Source organism: Pseudophryne corroboree, chromosome 1 (assembly GCF_028390025.1).
Source record: "Pseudophryne corroboree isolate aPseCor3 chromosome 1, aPseCor3.hap2, whole genome shotgun sequence".
Lineage (NCBI taxonomy): Eukaryota > Metazoa > Chordata > Amphibia > Anura > Myobatrachidae > Pseudophryne > Pseudophryne corroboree.
In genome coordinates this window covers 574,033,266-574,057,068 of record NC_086444.1, presented here as the reverse complement: position 1 = coordinate 574,057,068, position 23,803 = coordinate 574,033,266, and the positions used below count along the sequence as shown (strand labels likewise).

General features: G+C 47.8%; 1 protein-coding gene across 2 annotated transcripts in view; it reads right to left on the bottom strand.

Annotated features, from left to right (window-relative positions):
* Window positions 1-23,803, bottom strand: part of RIGI (RNA sensor RIG-I) — a 289,257-nt gene that overhangs the window by 103,171 nt on the left and 162,283 nt on the right. For both annotated transcript variants that reach the window (XM_063914195.1, XM_063914196.1), the window contains exon 13: window positions 9,075-9,232. In XM_063914195.1, the coding sequence (XP_063770265.1) occupies window positions 9,075-9,232 (158 nt within the window). The remainder of the gene's footprint in view (window positions 1-9,074; window positions 9,233-23,803) is intronic.

Sequence of the window (23,803 nt, the reverse complement as noted above, 5' to 3'; positions counted from 1 at the left end):
TTTCCGCTAGGATCCGGCGTTCAACCGCCATGCCGTCAAACGCAGCCGCGGTAAGTCTTGGAACAGACAGGGCCCCTGTTGTAACAGGTCCTGTCTTAGAGAAAGAGGCCACGGATCTTCTGTGAGCATTTCCTGCAGATCCGGATACCAGGCCCTTCGTGGCCAATCCGGAACAATGAGAATTGTCTGTACTCCTCTTTTTCTTATTATTCTCAACACCTTGGGGATGAGAGGAAGAGAAGGAAACACATAGACCGACTGGAATACGCATGGTGTCACGAGGGCGTCCACTGCCACCGCCTGAGGGTCTCTTGACCTGGCGCAATACCTCTGCATTTTTTTGTTGAGGCGGGACGCCATCATGTCTATCTGGGACAGTCCCCACTGACTTGCAATCTGTGCGAAGACTTCCTGATGAAGTCCCGACTCTCCTGGATGTAGATCGTGTCTGCTGAGGAAGTCTGCTTCCCAGTTGTCCACTCCCGGAATGAACACTGCTGACAGTGCGCTTACATTATTTTCCGCCCAGCGAAGAATCCTGGTGGCTTCCGCCATTGCCATTCTTCTCCTTGTGCCGCCTTGGCGGTTTACAAGAGCCACTACGGTGATGTTATCTGACTGAATCAGAACCGGTAGGTCACGAAGCCAAGTCTCCGCTTGACGAAGGGCGTTGTATATGGCCCTCAGCTCCAGGACGTTGATGTGAAGATAAGTCTCCTGGCTTGACCAAAGACCTTGGAAGTTTCTTCCCTGTGTGACTGCTCCCCAACCTCGGAAGGCTCGCGTCCGTTGTTACCAGAATCCAGTCCTGAATGGCGAACCTGCGATCCTCTAGAAGGTGAGCACTCTGTAGCCACCACAGGAGAGACACCCTTGCCCTGGGGGACAGGGTGATCAACTGATGAATCTGTAGATGTGACCCGGACCACTTGTCCAGTAGGTCCCATTGGAAGGTCCTCGCATGGAACCTGCCGAAGGGAATGGCCTCGTAAGATGCCACCATCTTCCCTAGGACTCGAGTGCAGTGATGCACTGACACCTGTTTTGGCTATAATAGGTCCCTGACCAGTCATGAGTTCCTGGGCCTTTGCTATCAGAAGATAAACCCTTTTCTGGTCCGTATCCAGAATCATGCCTAAGAAGGTCAAACGAGTCGTAGGAACTAACTGTGACTTTGGGATATTGAGAATCCAGCCGTGCTGTTGTAACACCTTCAGTGAAAGTGACACGATGTTCAAAAATTGCTCTTGTGATCTCGCTTTTATGAGGAGATCGTCCAAGTACGGGATAATTGTGACACCCTGCTTGCGCAGGAGCACCATCATTTCCGCCATTACCTTGGTGAAAATCCTCGGGGCCGTGGAAAGCCCAAACGGCAACGTCTGAAATTGGTAATGACAATCCTGTACCGCAAATCTCAGGTACGCCTGATGAGGTGGATATATGGGAACATGAAGGTATGCATCCTTTATGTCCAGGGATACCATAAAATCCTTCCCTTCCATCTTGAACTTGAACCTTTTCAAGTATAGGTTCAAGGATTTTAAATTTAAAATGGGTCTGACCGAACCGTACGGTTTCGGGACTACAAATAGGGTTGAGTAATACCCCCTCCCTTGTTGAAGCAGGGGAACTTTGACCACCACCTGTTGAAGACACAATTTTTGAATTGCATTTAAAACTATCTCCCTTTCTGGGGGAGAAGCTGGTAGGGCCGATTTGAAAAACCGGCGAGGAGGCACCTCTTCGAAATCCAGCTTGTAACCCTGGGAAACAATTTCTATTGCCCAGGGATCCACCTGTGAGTGAACCCAGATGTGGCTGAAAAGTCGAAGACGTGCCCCCACTGGGGCGGACTCCCTCAGCGGAGCCCCAGCGTCATGCGGTGGATTTTGTAGGCCGGGGAGGACTTCTGCTCCTGGGAACTAGCTGTGGTAGGCAACTTTTTCCCTCTGGCAAGAAAGTACGATCCTGTGAGGGAATATAAGGCAAAAAATTTGATTTACCTGCTGTAGCTGTGGAGACCAGGTCTGAGAGACCTTCCCCAAACAATTCCTCACCCTTGTAAGGTAAAACCTCCATATGCCTCTTTGAGTCGGCATCACCTGTCCATTGCCGGGTCCATAGGACTCGTCTAGCAGAAATCGACATAGCGTTGACTCTAGAACCCAGTAGGCCAATGTCTCTTTGAGCATCCCTCATATATAAGACAGCATCTTTAATATGACCCAGGGTCAATAAAATGGTATCCTTATCCAGGGTATCCAATTCCGCCGATAAGGTATCTGTCCACGCTGCTACAGCGCTACAAACCCAAGCCGACGCTATCGCCGGTATGAGTAAGGTACCAGAGTGTGTGTAAATGGACTTTAAGGTAGCCTCCTGCTTGCGATTAGCAGGATCCCTGAGGGTAGCCGTATCTTCTGATGGCAGTGATACCATTATGGATAAGCGTGTAAACGCTTTGTCCACCCTTGGGGAGGATTCCCACCGCATCCTGTCCTTAGCCGGGAAAGGATACGCCATAAGAATCCTTTTGGGAATCTGCAGTTTCTTGTCTGGGGATTCCCACGCCTTTTCAAATAACTCGTTCAGCTCATGAGAAGGGGTAAAGGTTACCTCAGGTTTCTTTTCCTTATACATGTGTACCCTCGTGTCAGGGACAGGGGGTTCCTCTGTGATATGTAAAACATCATTTATTGAATACTTTTAGCCAATCTTGGCTGTAACTTTGCATCATCGTAGTCGACACTGGAGTCAGAATCCGTGTCGGTATTAGTGTCTACTATTTGGGATAGTGGGCGCTTTTGAGACCCCGAGGGTCCCTGCGACATAGGAGCAGGCAGAGCCTGACTCTCTGCATAATTCCTGGACTCAGCTTTGTCCAACCTTTTGTGCAATAAATTCACATTAGCACTTAAAACATTCCACATATCCACCCAGTCAGATGTCGGTGTTGCCGACGGAGACACCACATTCATTTGCTCCACCTCCTCGCTAGGAAAGCCTTCTACCTCAGACATGCCGACCCACGCGTACCGACACACCACACACTCAGGGAAACCTCTTATCTGAAGACAGATCCCCCACAAGGCCCTTTGGAGAGACAGAGAGAGAGAGTATGCCAGCACACACCCAGCGCTAACGACCCAGGAAAAAACACACTAGATGGTTACCCAGGTAGCGCTGTAATTATCTATTTGCGCCAAATTATGTGCCCCCCCCTTTTTTAAACCCTCTTTCACCGTGGTAAGCAGGGGAGAGTCCGGGGGGCTTCCTCTCAGCGGTGTTCTGTGGAGAAAATGGCGCTGGTGAGTGCTAAGGAACAAGCTCCGCCCCCTCAGCGGCGGGCCTCGGTCCCGCTGAAAAATTCAAAAACTGGCGGGGGGTCTCTTTTATATACAGTGCCCAGCCTGTATATATGCTTATTGTCAGATTTGGAGGTCCTTATTGCTGCCCAGGGCGCCCCCCCTGCGCCCTGCACCCTTACAGTGACTGCTGTGTGTGTGCTGTGTGGGAGCAATGGCGCACAGCGTTACCGCTGTGCATTATCTCTATGAAGATCTGAAGTCTTCTGCCGCCTCTGAAGTCTTCTTTCTTCACATACTCACCCGGCTTCTATCTTCCGGCTCTGCGAGGAGGACGGCGGCGCGGCTCTGGAACGAACGGCGAGGGCGAGACCTGCGTTCCGTTCCCTCTGGAGCTAATGGTGTCCAGTAGCCTAAGAAACAGAGCCTAACATTAAAGTAGGTCTGTTTCTCTCCCCTCAGTCACTCGATGCAGGGAGTCTGTTGCCAGCAGGCTCCCTGAAAATAAAAAACCTGACATAATACAACTCAGGAGAGCTCCCTGTAATGCACCCAGTCTCCTCTGGGCACAGTAATAAACTGAGGTCTGGAGGAGGGGCATAGAGGGAGGAGCCAGTGCACACCCATACCTAAAGTTCTTTCTTAGTGCCCATGTCTCCTGCGGAGCCCGTCTATCCCCATGGTCCTTACGGAGTCCCCAGCATCCTCTAGGACATAAGAGAAAACTACGTAATTAGAATTTTCAAAAAACCTCCCCTAAGTGGATGAAAAGGGGGTTGACATAATATTGATGCGTGATTTGCGTTGCGTGACCGATAATGCCCAAACGGACAATCGGATCATAATTTGGATCGCACCTTCAGTGTGTAGAATTTTATAAGCCACAAAAGTGGTCCGGTCACTTTTTACCATATCTGCTACGGGTGCTCCTCGGGTAACGCGAAGAACCATGGATTAATGTTTACTTACATTAACACATCTCAAATTTATATCTCTATAGATTTACTAAATTTTTAACACTCATTTATATATACACAGTGCAACCAAAAAAATCAGAAACTCCCGTACAAAGAACAGGCAGAATAGCAGGTCTTATTTATAAATGAAGGCATTATGGCATTATTTATAATCATGATGGGCATGATGATATTATTTATAAACAGACTCATTTTCTTTCTAGCAGGCAATGTGCAGCACAGTAGATTTTAGTTAAATTGGTGCACTTTTTCTGTTCATGATGCAGATCCCACCACTGCGACCACTCAAAAATTAGACAACAAGATTTACTATATAGTTAACAAATAAAGATAAATTTATGGACTTGACAGGTTCTCATTAATTGTTAAAATGGAGGCAAGATGGCACAGTCTATAAAACTATACTTGAACAATATGGGGTCTATTCATGAAGCAGTGAAAAGTGTGAAGTGAACCGGTGGAGAAGTTGCCCATGGCAACCAATCAGCTGCTAAGTCTTAATTTATAGAATGCATTTTATAAATGTTACCTGAACACCGATTGGCTGCCATGGGCAACTACTCCACTGGCTCACTTCTCCACACTTTTCACTGCTTTATGAATAGACCCCATTGTCTGCATGTGGTTTGACACTGCACTTCGAAATTTTGAGGTCTGGGCCGTCATTGAATGTCAGTACGCAAAAAGAATTTGCAAAGAGCAACAGCCAATTAGAAAAGGGAGCGTACCCAAGATCTAAGGAAGAGAGATATAATTCTCCCACACAGCAGCATAGAAAAGAGAGGACTCTGGAAGTCTGAGCTCTCACCATCTCATAGGAGCCAAAAGGAGAGTAACTTTTGTTACTAGTCTAAGGGGCACTACAGAGTATGGAAGTAACTCCAGAGTCTTCCTAGACTGAGCGACTTCTTACTTCAGTACTACTTACCTAAGCTGAGCTAAGCTGGGTCTAAAGTATGCCCTCACTCCAAGAAAAAAAAAACAGTTAAAGGGGAGAAATTAATTACCCCTGCATTCCACCCCACAGCGGTTTAAAGAAGTGGTATAATAGCCCTCATTCCGAGTTGTTCGCTTGGTAATTTTCTTCGCATTGCAGCGATTTTCCGCTAATTGCGCATGCGCAATGTTCGCACTGCGACTGCGCCAAGTAAATTTGCTAAGAAGTTTGGTATTTTACTCACGGCATTACGAGGTTTTTTCTTCGTTCTGGTGATCGTAATGTGATTGACAGGAAGTGGGTGTTTCTGGGCGGAAACTGGCCGTTTTATGGGAGTGTGTGAAAAAACGCTGCCGTTTCTGGGAAAAACGCGGGAGTGGCTGGAGAAACGGGGAGAGTGCCTGGGCGAACGCTGGGTGTGTTTGTGACGTCAAACCAGGAACGAAACTGACTGAACTGATCGCAGTGGCAGAGTAAGTGTCGAGCTACTCAGAAACTGCTTAGAAATTTATAATCGCAATTTTGAGAATCTTTCGTTTGCAATTTTGCTAAGCTAAGATTCACTCCCAGTAGGCGGCGGCTTAGCGTGTGCAATGCTGCTAGAAAGCAGCTTGCGAGCGAACAACTCGGAATGAGGGCCAATATACAGTAGGCGTTCTTCAAGTCAAATAAACTGAATGAAGTAAAGCATTTTTCATCTATTTTAAGAATCATCATATTAAATGTATTATTTATATTATTACATCCAGTTGTGTAATCTCTCTCGGAGTGTATGGTTTTATTAATATGTTTAGTTGCGTAATCACTTTCTACGAGGACACGCATTGTATTATGTGTAAATACAATTTCTTACTAGGTACAAAGTCTAACTAGTGATATGAACTTTATCAAATACTGTTTATTGTATGTATGTATGTATGTATATGTATGTATGTATACATTTTTCATGAGAAACTTGCAAGCTCCAACCTAAGCCAGTGTTAACCCCCGTAACAAAGGAAGACAAAGGAAGACAAAGAAGGACATCTGACCTATAGAACATCGAGTTATTAAGATGTGATTACCTGTGACCAATACTGTGATTGTGTATATTACAATCATTTACCATTAATAGCATTCTATGGGAGAATACACCCCCTGTAGTGAGTGGCTAATGAAAGGTCTGACCACGCTTACAAAGAGGATACCCAAAAAAATTAAAAGAGGGGAAGGAGGACCTTAGGACGCTTCTACTTCTGCAATCAGATATGCCAGTATTAACGACTCCTTGCCTTTAAAAAGAATCTGTATCTGCTAGATGGCTTGCAGTAAATCCCTTACTCCCTGCTATCACAAAGAAACCTTGGCAAAGTCTGTTAACACCCTAGAGAGAGTTCTGTAAACAGGAATTTCCCCCGAGATTGATGAGCAGCAAGGAGGAGGCACTACTGCTAAGCCCCTCTTCTGCAGAGGAGACAGTGCCTGAAAAATGCCTATATAGATCAAGATCAAGTAGGCTGCCTTGTAATGTAACTGCCTATACCCAAAAGGCCCATGGCTGTGCTGTCAACCAGGGCAATATCTCCGTTTCCTAGGCTACCCAGAGATGCAGAGAAGTGGAAATATCCTGCATGGCCCTTGACAACGTACAGCAGCTGAAAAAGCACATTAAGGACACAGACAAATCCATGACATGGGAAAGCTATTTCCTGATGGTGGAGCCACCCTGCAACTGAAGGGAAGCAGCCAGGCCACCACACTGCATGTCAAAAGAGGCAGCACATGGATGTCTCCAAAGAATCAGAATGGCACCTGGTACAGGTAAAGATAAAACCTAGGGGGTCATTCCGAGTTGTTCGCTCATTGCCGATTTTCGCTATGCTGCGATTTGTTGCTAACTGCGCATGCACATGGTACGCAGAGCGCATGCGCTAAGTTATTTTACACAAAACTTAGTAGATTTGCTGTGGATCCTGCGGCGCTTTTCAGTCGCACTGTTGATCGGTGAGTGATTGACAGAAAAGGGGCGTTTCTGGGTGGTAACTGAGCGTTTTCCGGGAGTGTGCTAAAAAAACGCAGGCGTGTCAGGGAAAAACGCAGGAGTCGCTGGAGAAATGGGGGAGTGGCTGGCCGAACGCAGGGCGTGTTTGTGACGTCAAATCAGGAACTAAACGGACTGAGGTGATCGCAATCTAGGTCTGGAGCTACTCAGAAACTGCAAGGAATTATTTAGTAGCAGTTCTGCTACTCTTTCGATCACTATTCTGCTAAGCTAAGATACACTCCCAGAGGGCGGCGGCCTAGCGTGTGCAATGCTGCTAAAAGCAGCTAGCGAGCGATCAACTCGGAATGACCCCCCATATTCCAAACTAGTCTTAGCACAAGAAACAGAAGCATAGACCTGCAACAGTCATACTGACTATACACTATAAAACACACCACAGATGCAAAAACCAACTGCAGTGCATAAGCCAGAATGACTACAGAGCCAAAAACAGACACCACAGTCAGAGAAAGCTCCAGGACATAAACCAATGTACTGCCAAACCAGTTTTGACTTTAGTACCCATGCAATGCATAAGCGAGGGTGGCTATAGACTGTAATACACATCTCACACTTCGGCCCAGCTTTAGCAAACCTTGGAGAGTGATAAAGTACAAACCAACCAGCTCCTAGCTGCCATGTTACAGGCTGTGTTTGAAAAATGACAGGAGTTCATTGGTTGGTACTTTATTACCGTGCAATTTATCACTCTCCAATCCTTGATAAATCTGGGCCACAGTGCCAGCCGCTGTAAGCCGCTTCCTTAGGAGACTTTTTGCTATTCAAGTTGAAATCTGCATTAAGTTAATGCGAGTTTCATTGGGAGGTAACAGATTTTAGTTTGCATCTCCAGAGTAGGTGAAAAAAAGGGAAAAATGTCAGGAGACCCTTTCCTATGAATAATAATGCATTTAGATGTTTAAGTCAGAAAATATGGAACATAAAGACAGATATCTTGACACTGCTGAAATGCTGATATTGAACATGTCCACATCTGCAGAATGTTGATGTTCATATATCATAACTGGAGCATGAATGTCGCTAAAAAAACATCCCATCTCCAAATTATCGATTAACCCATTATGTGGCTTGTGTAGAGGAAATTACTGGAATAAATACTTATGAAACTTATTTGGGGTCTTGGATGATTTCTCCAAACATGCACTTTAAATAGGGCCTAATTCAGACCTGATCGCAGCAGCAAAATTGTTCTCTAATGGGCAAACCATGTGCACTGCAAGTGGGGTAGATGTAACATGTGCAGAGAGAGTTAGATTTGGGTGGGTTATTTTGTTTCTGTGCAGGGTAAATACTGGCTGCTTTATTTTTACACTGCAATTTAGATTTCAGTTTGAACAGACCCCACTCAAATTTCTTTCTCTCTGCACATGTTACATCTGCCCCACTACAGTGCATATAGTTTTGCCCATTAGAGGAAACTGTTGCTGCTGCGATCAGGTCTGAATTAGGCCCATAGGTCATTCACTGAAGAAGTAATGAGCGTATTATGCATAAATATAATTCAGGTGTTCATGTTACAGAACTCGCAGCTAATTAAATTAGTCTCTAAAAATGTTTCCTTAAAAAATAATGAAAAAAATAAATAAATCTTTCCCCGATTTATTTGCCTTCAGTCAAGGTTCTTAACTTTACCAGATAAGATTGATGAGCACGGAATTAATTGGTAATACATTTACACAGGAACAACCTATGGTATATGGTTGATGTTTGGAAAATCTTAGCACATTTCATGTCACTGTAGAACATTGCTTGGGCACAGACTAAAAAATGAAAGGGTTTACAAGCAGTAAGATATGTTTGCTGCATACCCGCAAATGCTCTGTGTATGTAAACAGGGCACTACAGATACGACTCTCCTCCACTTTATTTTCCAGCTGTAATGTGCGGCATTTCTTCTGAACGTCAATGATCCAATGCTCATAATGCTGAGATCCAAAAGTCCGGTTCTGCATATTTGACATATTTACTAGAAAGAGAAAAAATGGTTGCAGCAATTGCAGTAGTTAAAACTGGATCGTTTTGGCAAATCAATTTTTTATGGCAATAGTACGTTTATCATCCACTGTCCTCACATTTATATGGCAATGAGCATTCTAGTCTATACAGTTTATTATCTATTTATTTATTTTTTTATAGTATTTTTATTTAAAGATTGTAGAACAGTGGTTCCCAAACTGTGTGCCGTGGCACCCTGGGGTGCCGCGGGACACTTGCAGGGGTGCCTCAGGTTGGTGGTCAAGGACCAATTCAAACTATTTATTGTCAATTTAATAGGCAAAACCAGTGCTGATGGCTTCCAGTTATAAAATATGTGGACAAACAGAAGCAAATCTTGTCCCTCACCACATAACTGACCCTAAGGAGACATATAAACATAATTTACTTAATCTAATATTTTTTTTTTAATTTCTCAATAAGAAACTTGTGGCCTAGGGGTGCCGTGAAAAAAAAATCTGACACTCCAGGGTGCCGTGACTCACAAAAGTTTGGGAACCACTGTTGTAGAACAAGTCGACGGCAGTAAATACATAATAGGACAAAATCAAAATACAATCACTTTTGTGTCCATCACCTGGTGATTAAGGGGGTTGAGTAAAACAAATGCAACAAATAATTACCTAAACTCTGGAAACAACAAGATTTAATAAAATAACCATTAGGAATCCTCCTCCTCGAGACTCCAACGTCTCAAAATTGGACCGCACACATGCACCACTGGGTAAGGAAAGAGTAGCCAGGAACGAAAGTTCCCATAATGTAAAACCCCCACGTTATACCATGTTAAATGAACAGCTGAGTGAAGTGATGCATCTGAAGAATGGCCATACAGTATGGTAACCAAACTGCAAAGGATTTTTCAGATTTTCTACCGCATTACTTGGCATTTTGATCCAATCCACAGTAAACATGAACATTAATCTGGGGTGTAGTCAGGATATGGCAGGTATTTCTGGGGATATACAGTGCACCTGGAAAGTATTCACAGCGCTTCACTTTTTCCACATTTTGTTATGTTACAGCCTTATTTCAAAATGGAATAAATTAATTTTTTCCCCTCAAAATTATACACACAATACCCCATAATGACAATGTGAAAAAAGGACATTTATGGTAGACGTACCATAGTTAAATCTCTTTCTGTGAGGTACACTGGATTCCACAGGGAATAACATTGGGGTGTAGAATTGAATCTTGATCCGAGGCACCAACAGGCTAAAGCTTTGACTGTTCCCAGGATGCATTGCACCGCCTTCTCTATAACCCCGCCTCCAGGCACTGGAGCTCAGTTTCGTTAACCAGTCCAATGCAGGAGCAGGTAAAAGAGAAGGCAGATGTCAGTCACATAGAACCACATTCTCACGGCAAGAAAAGGGACCAGCGGCTAACGCCATACAAATCCATAGACGCTAGGTGCGTCAGGCGGGCGCCCTGTGGAACCAATGTACCTCGCAGAAAGAGATTTAACAATGGTAAGTCTACCATAAAACTCCTTTTCTGCAGTGGGTTGGTTTCCACAGGGAATAACTTCGTGGGATGTCCTAAAGCAGTTCCTCATGAGAGGGTACGCACTGTAGCGGGTACAAGAACCGGGCGTCCAAAGGAAGCATCCTGGGAGGCAGAAGTATCAAAGGCATAGAACCGGGTGAACGTTTTCACAGAGGACCACATAGGCGCCTTGCACAATTATTCAGAGGGCCGCCCAAGAAGGTCCAACAGACCGGGCAGAATAGGCTTTGATAGCAGCAGGAGCTGGAAGACCAGCCTGTGCATAAGCTTGTGCAATCACTATTCTAATCCATCTGGCCAAGGTTTGCTTATTCGCAGGCCAGCCACGTTTGTGAAGACCAAAAAAGTACAAAAAGGGTATCTGACTCCTGAGGGAGGCTGTCCTCTCTACGTAAATACGAGGAGCCCATACCACATCCAAAGACCGCTTTTTGGATGACAAACCAGAAGAGATAATGGCCGGAACCACAATCTCTTGGTTAAGATGAAAAGATGATACCACCTTAGGTACGTAACCAGGGCGAGTTCGAAGAACTGCCCGGTCACGGTGAAAAATCAGAAAGGGTGGACAGGACAAGGCGATTAAGTCCGACACCCTCCTAGTAGAGGCAATAGCAGGTAAAAACACGACTTTAAGTGTAATACATTTAAGATACACAGACTCAAGAGGTTCAAATGGAGACTCTTGTAGGGCATTTAAGACAACAGACAGATCCCATGGAACCACAGGAGGGACATAGGGAGGCCGAATCTGTAAAATGCCCTGAGTGAAAGTATGGAATAGATGTAAATTTTCCTCTGAAACCACACCGACAAGGCAAATATATGAACCTTGAGGGAGGCCAGACGAAGGCCTAAATCTAGGCCCTGTTGCAGAAAAGCCAAAAGCCTATAAGTACTGAACGAATAGGCATCATAATTCTTAGCAGCACACAATGTGAAGTAAGAGTTCCAGACCCTGTAATAAATCTGTGCAGAAGCCGGTTTGCAGGCCTTCAACATAGTTTGAATAACCGCCTCGGAGAATCCCTTGGCCCTCAGGAGTGAAGCATCAAGAGCCGTGCCGTCAAAGCCAGTCTGGCCAGGTCCAGATAGGCACAAGGGCCCTGAACGAGGAGGTCTGGGCATTGAGGAAGTAGAAGAGGACGCTCTGCAGGTGTGAGAACCAATGCCGTCTGGGTCATGCTGGAGCGACATTCCTCCTTTTTGCTTGAACTTCCGTAGAACCCTGGGCAGGAGTGACACTGGAGGGAACACCTATGGCAGCCGAAAGTTCCATGGAATTGACAGTGCGTCCACGAACGCTGCTTGAGGATCTTTTGTCATTGATCTGAAGACCGGAACTTTGTGATTGTGTCATCAGGTCTACAGCTGGTAGGCCCCACTTGTCCACTAGGAGTGGAAAGACTTCCGGATGAAGACTTCACTCTCCGGCGTGAACGTCCTGACGACTGAGGAAATCCGCTTCCCAGTTGAGGACTCTGGGGATGAACACTGCCAATATTGCTGGCAGATGGTATTCCGTCCAACGGAGGATTTTTGATACTTTCGCCTTGATGATTTATGTACGCCACCATGGTGGCGTTGCCTGATTGTACTTGAACAGGACTGTTCTGTATTAAAGGCAGGGCCAGTTTTAACGCATTGAACACTGCCCGCAATTCCAGAACGTTTATTGGGACAAAATATTCCTCCCTGGTCCACCAACCCTGGAGAGAGTGTTGCTCCAACACCACGCCCCAACCCCGCAGACTGGCATCCATTGTCAGGAGGACCCAGTTGGAGATCCAGAAGGGACAGCCCCTGCTCAACTGTTGGTCCTGTAGCCACCAGCTCAGTGACAGACGAACCTCCGGAGTCAAGGAGATCATTTGAGACCTGATCCGATGAGGCAGGCCGTCCCACTTGGAAAGGATTAACCTCTGCAGAGGGTGAGAGTGAAATTGAGCATACTCTACCATGTCGAAAGCCGACACCATGAGGCCTAGTACTTGTATCGACACTCTTGGGCGAGAGAGGAAATATCTGATCCTGTCTTGAAGTTTCAGGACTTTCTCTGGAGACAGAAACAATCATTGGCTGTGTGTGTCCAGTAGTGCCCCCAGGTGCATCATGCTCCGAGCAGGGACAAGCGAGGACTTTTTCCAGTTGATGAGTCACCCGTGGGCTAGTAGGAAATGGACCGTCAGTTCCAGATGACTGAGGAGAACCTCTTGGGAGTTCGCCAGAATCAGCAAGTCGTCCAGATACGTCAGGATCCTGATTCCCTGACAGCGGAGAAGAGCCGTCATCATGGTCATGACCTTGGTGAAGATCCGAGGTGCCGTGGCCAATCCAAAAGGCAGTGCCTGGAATTGATAATGTAGGTTGCCAATAGCAAACCGCAGATATTGCTGATGCGACATGACAATAGGTATGTGCAAGTAAGCATCCTGTATGTCCAGGGAAACCATATAGTCTTCGGGTTCCATGGCCAGCACTATAGAGCGCAGAGTTTCCATACGGAAATTGGATACACTCACAAACTTGTTCAATGATTTGAGGTTGAGTATAGGCCAGAAGGACCCATTTGGCTTCGGAACTAGAAACAGGGTCGAATAGTATCCCTTGCCTCTCTGAGACAGAGGTACTGGCACTACCACTCCTGTATCCAAGAGGGATTGTACAACCAAGTGCAGAGCTTGCACTTTTAACGGATCCGCAGGGATAACCATTGTGCAAAACTGGCGAGGGGGACATCTCTTGAAAGAGATTGCGTACCCGTGAGAGACACTTCCTGCACCCAGGTGTCCGAAGTGGTCTTTAACCAGGCCTGGGCGAAACTGCAGAAGCCAGCCTCCCACCCTGGGGTCCCCCAGGGGAAGGCCCACCCCATCATTCAGCAGGTGTGTCTTGTTTGGAAGCAGGCTGACTGGCGGCCCAGGATTGTTTAGATTTAGGCTAAGTGGTTTTGGAAGCACGAGCCTGTGACGCTTATACGCTAGACCCTTTGCTTTCCCTGAAAGTCAAAAGGAACGAAAGATGGTGCTCTTAGCCTTCGAAGCAGAAGGATTAGTATTTGGGAGACACGCAGTCTTGTCAGTAGCCAAGTCAGTTACAATCTTGTTCAGATTTTCCCCAAATAGGTTGTCTCCTTTAAAAGGGAGCACATCCAAGGTCTTTTTGGAGTCCAGGTCCACCTTCCAGGACCTCAACCACATAAATCGACGAGCCAGGATAGATGTAGTAGATGCCTAGGCCGCCATTACACCTACATCAGGGGCCGCCTCCTGAATATAGTGGGAGGCTGTGGTAATATAAGACAGATATTGTCTGGCAGTGTCAGAAAAATCCTGAGGCAGCTCATCCTCAATTGCCTGAACCCATGCTTCAATTCCTTTCGCAACCCAAGAGGCTGCCATAGTTGGTCTATGTACAGCACCTGTAAGTGAGTAAATAGACTTCAGGCATCCCTCCACACGCTTATCTGTCGGCTCCTTCAGTGAGGTGACAGTGGTGACAGGCAGAGTAGAAGACACCACTAGACGGGCGACATGAGAGTCCACCAGCGGTGGAGTTTCCCACTTGTTACTCAACTTGGCAGGGATACGATAATGAGCTAGCATCTTTTTATACAGGGAAAATGTATTCCCTGGAGACGACCAGGATTCCTGACGTATGTCAATTAAAAGGTCAGAATGAGGTAGAATCACTTTAGCAACCTTCTGATGTTTAAACTTATCAGGTTTCTTAGACGTAGCAGGGGGATCAATCTCATCATCAGTCTGAAGAAGCGGTTTGATAGCCTCCACTAGGTCAGGAGCATCAACTTGAGTTGTAGATTCCTCATCAGAAACAACTGTATCAGTGTCTGACGGATCAGTATAATCCCCATCCTCATCGGAAGAATTATCTGAAATATTAGTGGATTGTGAGGAAGAAATGGCCCGCTTGAATGACCCCTTGGCACCAGCAGGGCAAGGGGTAGGTTTTTGTCTAACCAAAGACTGATTTAATTGTTGTAACTGGGTAGACAGAGAATCCGCCCAGGACGGGTTAACTACAGGGACAATATGTGGCTGTAATGGCACAGGAGGTCCCACAGGGTGCGTAAGCTGTGTTACAAGCGTAGTCAGCATATTTGAAAATGAAGCCCAAGGTGGGTCTTGATTTACCACAGGTGCTGCAGACTGACTGGAAGGTGCAGGGCACCCAGTACCTGAACCCTCAGCTGAAACCTTTTCCTCAGTCTAATCCATGGCACCAGCACTGCATTATGCAGGAGCGTCTGCGGATTTTCCGCCATGTGTAGCGCAGACATTATTGGGAATGTAGCCTTAGGGCGGAACAGTACAATATAGTCAGACAAACATATTACCTGCAAAAAAAAAACCTGTGTTATGTGACAGCAAATGCAAAGCACAAATAGAGAATTTAAGCGGCGTGAGGTGACTGAAACACACAGTGAAAAATACCAAACAGTATATCCTGCGGAACACTATATGAGACCCTGACGCACTTAGCCCCCCAGGGTACAGAATATAGTGATAGCAAAACGTGTGATACACAGAATAGAAACCACACAGCAGCTATAGGCATACTTAGTCACAGGTACAATGCAGAAATCATCACATAAAATACAATAAAACTGCACTGGACTAGTAAATCTACAAATAGATTTGTATGTATACAGATATAACAATGCACAGTAAACACTGGATGTATATCACAGAATACTTGTACTAAATATTCATATAGCAGTACACTTGTTCTTAACTAACACTGTCTAAAATGTCATGTAAAATACTTAAGTGTCAATACACAGCGCTGACAAGACAGGCAGTTTTACAGAGGAGACAGTGCCCAGGAGTCCCGGAGATCAGCCCAGCTAGTAGTGAAGATGGCACCAAAATCTCAGCAGGGAGTGAGGGAGAGAGAAATGCAGCTCCAGGGCGGGAACACCGGCAGTAGATGGCTACAGGTCAAAGCTTAAGCCCATTGATGCCTCGGATCAAGATCCAACTCTACACCTCGATGTTATTCCCTGTGGAATACCGGTGTACACGCTGCAGAAAAGTTTTTCCGAGATTATAAAAAATTAAAAAAACTAAGAAATCACATGTACATAAGTATTCACAGCCTTTGCTATGAAGCTCAAAACTGAGCTCAGGTACATCCTGTTTCTGCTGATAATCCTTGAGATGTTCCTAAAGCTTAATTGGAGTCCACCTGTGGTATATTCAGTTGTTTGGACATGACTTGGACAGGCACACATGTGTCTATATAAGCTCCCACACTTGACAGTGCATGTCTGAGCACAAACCAAGCATGAAGTCAAAGGAATGGTCTGTAGACAGGATTGTCTTGAGGCACAAATCTGGGGAAGGGTACAGAAAAATATCTGCTGCTTTGAAGGTCCCAATGAGCACAGTGGCCTTCATCATTCATAAATGCAAGAAGTTCGGAATCACCTGGACTCTTCCTAGAGATGGCCGGACGTCTAAACTGAGAAATTGGGGGAAAAGGGCCCTAGTCAAGGAGGTGACAAAGAACACAATGGTCACTCTGTCAGAGCTACAGAATTCCTCTGTGGAGAGAGGAGAACCTTCCAGAAGGACAACCATCTCTGCAGCAATCCACCAATCAGGCCTGTATGGTAGAGTGGCCAGACGAAAGCCACTCCTTAGTAAAAAGCACATGGGAGCCCGCCTGGACTTTGCCAAAATGCACCTGAAGGATTCTCAGACCATGAGAGACAAAGATTGAACTCTTTGGCATGAATGGCAGGTGTCATGTTTTGAGGAAACCAGGCACCGCTCATCACCAGGCCAATACCATCCCTACAGTGAAGCATGGAGGTGGCAACATCACGCTGTGGGGATGTTTTTCAGCGGCAGGAACTGGGAGGCTAGTCAGGATAGAGGGAAAACGAGTTTTATGGTAAGAACTTACCTTTGTTAAAACTCTTTCTGCGAGGTACACTGGGCTCCACAAGGATAGACATTGGGGTGTAGAGTAGGATCTTGATCCGAAGCACCAACAGGCTCAAAAGCTTTGACCTTCTTCCCAAGATCCTATATCACCCCCGCCTCCGTGCACGGGAGCTCAGTTTTGTTAACTAGCCCAATGCAGTAGCAAGTAAAACAGACGACAACTGCAAGTTGCCACAAACACCACACTCTCCCGATAGGAGAAGTGTCAGCGGCTAATGCCATACCACCCCAAAGAAGCTAAGTGCGTCAGGGTGGGCGCCTTGTGGAGCCCAGTGTACCTCGCAGAAAGAGTTTTAACAAAGGTAAGTTCTTACCATAAAACTCGTTTTCTGCTGCGGGGTACACTGGGCTCCACAAGGATAGACATTGGGGATGTCCTAAAGCAGTTCCTTATGGGAGGGGACGCACTGTAGCGGGCACAAGAACCCGGCGTCCAAAGGAAGCATCCTGGGAAGCGGCAGTATCGAAGGCATAGAACCTTATGAACGTGTTCACTGAGGACCACATAGCCGCCTTGCACAATTGTTCAAGGGCCGCACCACGGCGGGCCGCCCAAGAAGGTCCCACGGACTGAGTAGAATGGGCCGTAATGTGAGCAGGAGCTGATAGACCAGCCTTCACATAAGCATGTGCAATCACCATTCTAATCCATCTGGCCAAAGTCTGCTTGAGCAGGCCAGGCCCGTTTGGGAAACCAAACAGAATAAAAGAGAGAATCAGATTTCTTAACAGAAGCAGTTCTCTTCACATAGATACGGAGAGCCCGTACCACATCCAAAGACTGCTCTTTGGGAGACAGATCAGGAGAGACAAAGGCCGGTACCACAATCTCCTGATTAAGGTGGAACGAAGAAACCACCTTAGGCAAATAACCGGGACGAGTCCTAAAAACAGCCCGGTCACGGTGAAATATCAGATATGGGGAACTACAAGACAAGGCACCCAAATCCGACACTCTTCTCGCTGAAGCAATAGCCAGCAGAAATACCACCTTAAGGGAAAGCCACTTAAGATCGGCTGAACCAAGAGGTTCAAACGGAGACTCTTGTAACGCCTCCAAAACCACCGACAAGTCCCAAGGAGCCACAGGCGGGACATAGGGAGGTTGGATACGCAACACACCCTGAGTAAAGGTATGCACATCAGGTAAGGTTGCAATCTTTCTCTGAAACCACACCAACAAGGCAGATATTTGAACCTTAAGGGAGGCCAGACGCAGGCCTAAGTCCAGGCCCTGCTGAAGAAAGGCCAACAACTTGGCTGTACTAAATTTGGAAGCGTCATAATCCGAGCAGAAGCCGGCTTCCGGGCCCGCAACAGTTTGAATGACCGCCTCAGAAAACCCTTTAGCCCTCAAGACGGAAGCTTCAAGAGCCACGCCGTCAAAGACAGCCGGGCCAAGTCCTGGTAGACACAGGGGCCCTGAATGAGGAGGTCTGGGTGTTGTGGAAGTAGAATTGGACGCTCTGATGATAGGCCCTGCAGGTCTGAGAACCAGTGCCATCTGGGCCACGCTGGAGCTATGAGAAGCAGAATTCCTCTTTCTTCCTTCAACTTCCGAATTACTCTGGGGAGGAGTGACACCGGAGGGAACACGTACGGCAGTCGAAACCTCCACGGCACCGCCACCGCATCCACAAATGCTGCTTGAGGATCCCTCGTCCTTGCTCCGAAGACCAGAACCTTGTGATTGTGTCGAGACGCCATCAGATCTACGTCTGGAAGGCCCCACTTTTTCACTAGGAGTTGAAACACTTCTGTATGAAGGCCCCACTGTCCGGCGTGTACGTCCTGATGACTGAGAAAGTCCGCTTCCCAATTCAGGACTCCAGGAATGAATATTGCCGATATGGCCGGTAGATGGCGTTCCGCCCAATGTAGAATCCGTGAGACTTCCTTCATTGCCAAACGGCTTCGAGTGCCGCCTTGATGATTTATGTAAGCCACTGTGGTTGGCGTTGTCCGACTGTACTTGAATGCATTGAAGACCGCCCGCAATTCCAGAATGTTGATCGATATGAGAGATTACCCTTTGTCCACCGACCCTGAAGGGAGTGTTGCTTCAGCACCGCTCCCCAACCTCTGAGACTGGCATCTGTCGTCAACAGGACCCAGTCGGATATCCAGAAGGGACGGCCCCTGCACAGTTGTTGGTCCTGGAGCCACCAGTGCAGCGACAGACGGACCTCCGGAGTCAATGAGATCATGTGAGACCTGATCCAGTGAGGCAGGCCATCCCATGTGGCTAGAATCAGCCTCTGGAGGGGGCGAGAATGGAATTGGGCATACTCCACCATGTCGAACGCTGAGACCATGAGGCCCAGCACCTGCATTGCCGAATGTATCGACACTTGCGGACGAGAAAGGAAGCAACGAATCCTGTCCTGAAGCTTCAGGACTTTCTCCTGAGACAAGAACAACCGCTGGTTGTGAGTGTCCAATAGCGCTCCCAGGTGCAGCATGCTCTGAGCAGGGACCAGGGAGGATTTCTTCCAGTTGATGAGCCACCCGTGGGCTTGTAGAAACCGGACAGTCATATCCAGATGATGTAGGAGAAGTTCTGGGGAATTTGCCAGGATTAACAAGTCGTCCAGATACGGCAGGATCCTGACCCCTTGACGGCGGAGTACCGCCATCATCACCGCCATAACTTTGGTGAAGACTCGTGGAGCCGTAGTTAAACCAAAAGGTAATGCCCGAAACTGGTAATGGAGGTTGCCAATCGCAAACCTCAGGTTTTGCTGATGTGACACTGCTATAGGAATATGCAGGTAAGCATCCTGTATGTCCAGGGAGACCATGTAATCCCCAGGTTCCAAGGCCAGAACTATAGAGCGCAGGGAACTTTCACAAACCTGTTCAATGCCTTGAGATTGAGAATGGGCCAAGAGGACACGTTCGGTTTCGGGAATAGAAACAGCGGAGAATAGTACCCCCGGCCCCTCTGAGCAAGAGGCACCTGTACTATGACTCCTGTATCCAGGAGGGTCTGTACTACCGAATGTAGAGTGTTTGCCTTTGTCTGGTCCAACGGGACGTCTGTCAGGCAAAATCGATGAGGGGGACGGTTTTTGAAGGCTATGGCGTAAACTCGAGTAACGACTTCCCGTACCCAGGCATCTGAAGTGGTCTTCAACCATTCCTGGGTATACCCTAGAAGCCGGCCCCCCACCCTGGGATCTCCCAGGGGGAGGCCCGCCCCGCCATGCGGCAGGCTTATCTGTCTTGGACGCTGGCTGACGGGCATCCCAGGCTCTTTTGGGCTTCCAGGTTTGGAAGTGCGGGCATGCTTGTTGTACGCCTGACCTTTTGCTTTACCTGAAAGACGAAAGGGGCGAAAGGAAGTACCTTTAGCCTTCGACACAGAAGGAGCGGTACTTGGCAGACAGGCAGTTTTGGCAGTAGCCAAGTCAGCCACTATCTTATTTAAGTCTTCCCCAAACAGAATTTCTCCCTTGAAAGGGAGTACCTCCAGGGTTTTTCTAGAGTCCAGATCCACAGACCAGGATCTCAGCCACAATATCCGGCGAGCCAGGACTGATGTAGTAGAGGCATTGGCTGCTATAATACCAGCAACAGAAGCCGCCTCTTTAATATAGTGAGAAGCTGTGACAATATATGACAAGCATTGTCTAGCATGGTCAGAAAAGATTTCAGCTTCCAACTCTAGGGCCCATGCTTCAATAGCCTCTGCAGCCCATGTTGCTGCAATAGTGGGCCTTTGTGCAGCACCCGTGAGGGTGTAAATCGCTTTCAGACAACCCTCCACGCGTTTAGCCGTAGGGTCTTTTAGAGACGTGACGGTAGTGACCGGCAGAGCTGAGAAAACCACCATCCTAGCCACATGTGAGTCTATTGGAGGAGGCGTTTCCCAATTTTTAGACAGCTCTGCCGCGAGGGGATAGCGAGCCAGCATCTTCTTTTGAGGCACAAACTTCTTTCCCGGGTTTCCCCAGGGTTCCTGATGTATATCCACTATGTGGTCAGAGTGAGGTAAAACTTGTTTAACCACCTTCTGACGCTTGAACCTATCTGGTTTCTTAGGAGGGACGGATGGCTCTGGATCATCCGTAGTCCGTAAAATCAACTTAATAGCCTTCAAAAGATCAGGAACATCCACATGTGAACTACCCTCCCCATCAGCAGTATCTGTGTCAGAATCTGTGGGGTCAGTGTAAGCGCCATCTTCATCAGACAAGGTGTCAGTGACAGCAGTGGATTGTGAGCTGATAAGAGCTCGCTTAGAGGACCCCTTGGTCTTAGGCGAGCGAGGGTCAGACTTTTTAGTAGTCAAGGACTGGTTCAACTTCTTCAATTGAGCAGACAAATTATCCGCCCACGGCGGGTTAGCTGCGGGGACCACATACGGTTGTACCGGCATAGGAGGTCCCATAGGGGGTGTTAGTTTAGTAACTAGCTTATGTAGAAGCGTGGAGAAAGTAGCCCACGGTGGGTCATTATGTACCCCCGTTGCTACAGTCCCACTGGGGGGCAAGGAGCCGCCAGAACCAGAGCCCACAGCTGCTATAGTCTCCTCATAGGGATCTGTGGCTTCAGCAACACCGGCAGTGTGTTCAGCCCCAGAACAGTTACCTTCAGAAGCAGACATGATACAACTTGCAGTATCAGGTAACACAGTACAATTGTCAGCAGCACAATACCTCGGGTTCACTACGGCTGGCCGGCGGTCGGGCTCCCGGCGACCAGCATCCCGGCGCCAGGAGCCCGACCGCCGGCTTACCGACAGCTTGGCGAGCGCAAATGAGCCCCTTTTTCACTAGGAGTTGAAACACTTCTGTATGAAGGCCCCACTGTCCGGCGTGTACGTCCTGATGACTGAGAAAGTCCGCTTCCCAATTCAGGACTCCAGGAATGAATATTGCCGATATGGCCGGTAGATGGCGTTCCGCCCAATGTAGAATCCGTGAGACTTCCTTCATTGCCAAACGGCTTCGAGTGCCGCCTTGATGATTTATGTAAGCCACTGTGGTTGGCGTTGTCCGACTGTACTTGAATGCATTGAAGACCGCCCGCAATTCCAGAATGTTGATCGATATGAGAGATTACCCTTTGTCCACCGACCCTGAAGGGAGTGTTGCTTCAGCACCGCTCCCCAACCTCTGAGACTGGCATCTGTCGTCAACAGGACCCAGTCGGATATCCAGAAGGGACGGCCCCTGCACAGTTGTTGGTCCTGGAGCCACCAGTGCAGCGACAGACGGACCTCCGGAGTCAATGAGATCATGCGAGACCTGATCCAGTGAGGCAGGCCATCCCATGTGGCTAGAATCAGCCTCTGGAGGGGGCGAGAATGGAATTGGGCATACTCCACCATGTCGAACGCTGAGACCATGAGGCCCAGCACCTGCATTGCCGAATGTATCGACACTTGCGGACGAGAAAGGAAGCAACGAATCCTGTCCTGAAGCTTCAGGACTTTCTCCTGAGACAAGAACAACCGCTGGTTGTGAGTGTCCAATAGCGCTCCCAGGTGCAGCATGCTCTGAGCAGGGACCAGGGAGGATTTCTTCCAGTTGATGAGCCACCCGTGGGCTTGCAGAAACCGGACAGTCATATCCAGATGATGTAGGAGAAGTTCTGGGGAATTTGCCAGGATTAACAAGTCGTCCAGATACGGCAGGATCCTGACCCCTTGACGGCGGAGTACCGCCATCATCACCGCCATAACTTTGGTGAAGACTCGTGGAGCCGTAGTTAAACCAAAAGGTAATGCCCGAAACTGGTAATGGAGGTTGCCAATCGCAAACCTCAGGTTTTGCTGATGTGACACTGCTATAGGAATATGCAGGTAAGCATCCTGTATGTCCAGGGAGACCATGTAATCCCCAGGTTCCAAGGCCAGAACTATAGAGCGCAGGGAACTTTCACAAACCTGTTCAATGCCTTGAGATTGAGAATGGGCCAAGAGGACACGTTCGGTTTCGGGAATAGAAACAGCGGAGAATAGTACCCCCGGCCCCTCTGAGCAAGAGGCACCTGTACTATGACTCCTGTATCCAGGAGGGTCTGTACTACCGAATGTAGAGTGTTTGCCTTTGTCTGGTCCAACGGGACGTCTGTCAGGCAAAATCGATGAGGGGGACGGTTTTTGAAGGCTATGGCGTAAACTCGAGTAACGACTTCCCGTACCCAGGCATCTGAAGTGGTCTTCAACCATTCCTGGGTATACCCTAGAAGCCGGCCCCCCACCCTGGGATCTCCCAGGGGGAGGCCCGCCCCGCCATGCGGCAGGCTTATCTGTCTTGGACGCTGGCTGACGGGCATCCCAGGCTCTTTTGGGCTTCCAGGTTTGGAAGTGCGGGCATGCTTGTTGTACGCCTGACCTTTTGCTTTACCTGAAAGACGAAAGGGGCGAAAGGAAGTACCTTTAGCCTTCGACACAGAAGGAGCGGTACTTGGCAGACAGGCAGTTTTGGCAGTAGCCAAGTCAGCCACTATCTTATTTAAGTCTTCCCCAAACAGAATTTCTCCCTTGAAAGGGAGTACCTCCAGGGTTTTTCTAGAGTCCAGATCCACAGACCAGGATCTCAGCCACAATATCCGGCGAGCCAGGACTGATGTAGTAGAGGCATTGGCTGCTATAATACCAGCAACAGAAGCCGCCTCTTTAATATAGTGAGAAGCTGTGACAATATATGACAAGCATTGTCTAGCATGGTCAGAAAAGATTTCAGCTTCCAACTCTAGGGCCCATGCTTCAATAGCCTCTGCAGCCCATGTTGCTGCAATAGTGGGCCTTTGTGCAGCACCCGTGAGGGTGTAAATCGCTTTCAGACAACCCTCCACGCGTTTAGCCGTAGGGTCTTTTAGAGACGTGACGGTAGTGACCGGCAGAGCTGAGAAAACCACCATCCTAGCCACATGTGAGTCTATTGGAGGAGGCGTTTCCCAATTTTTAGACAGCTCTGCCGCGAGGGGATAGCGAGCCAGCATCTTCTTTTGAGGCACAAACTTCTTTCCCGGGTTTCCCCAGGGTTCCTGATGTATATCCACTATGTGGTCAGAGTGAGGTAAAACTTGTTTAACCACCTTCTGAC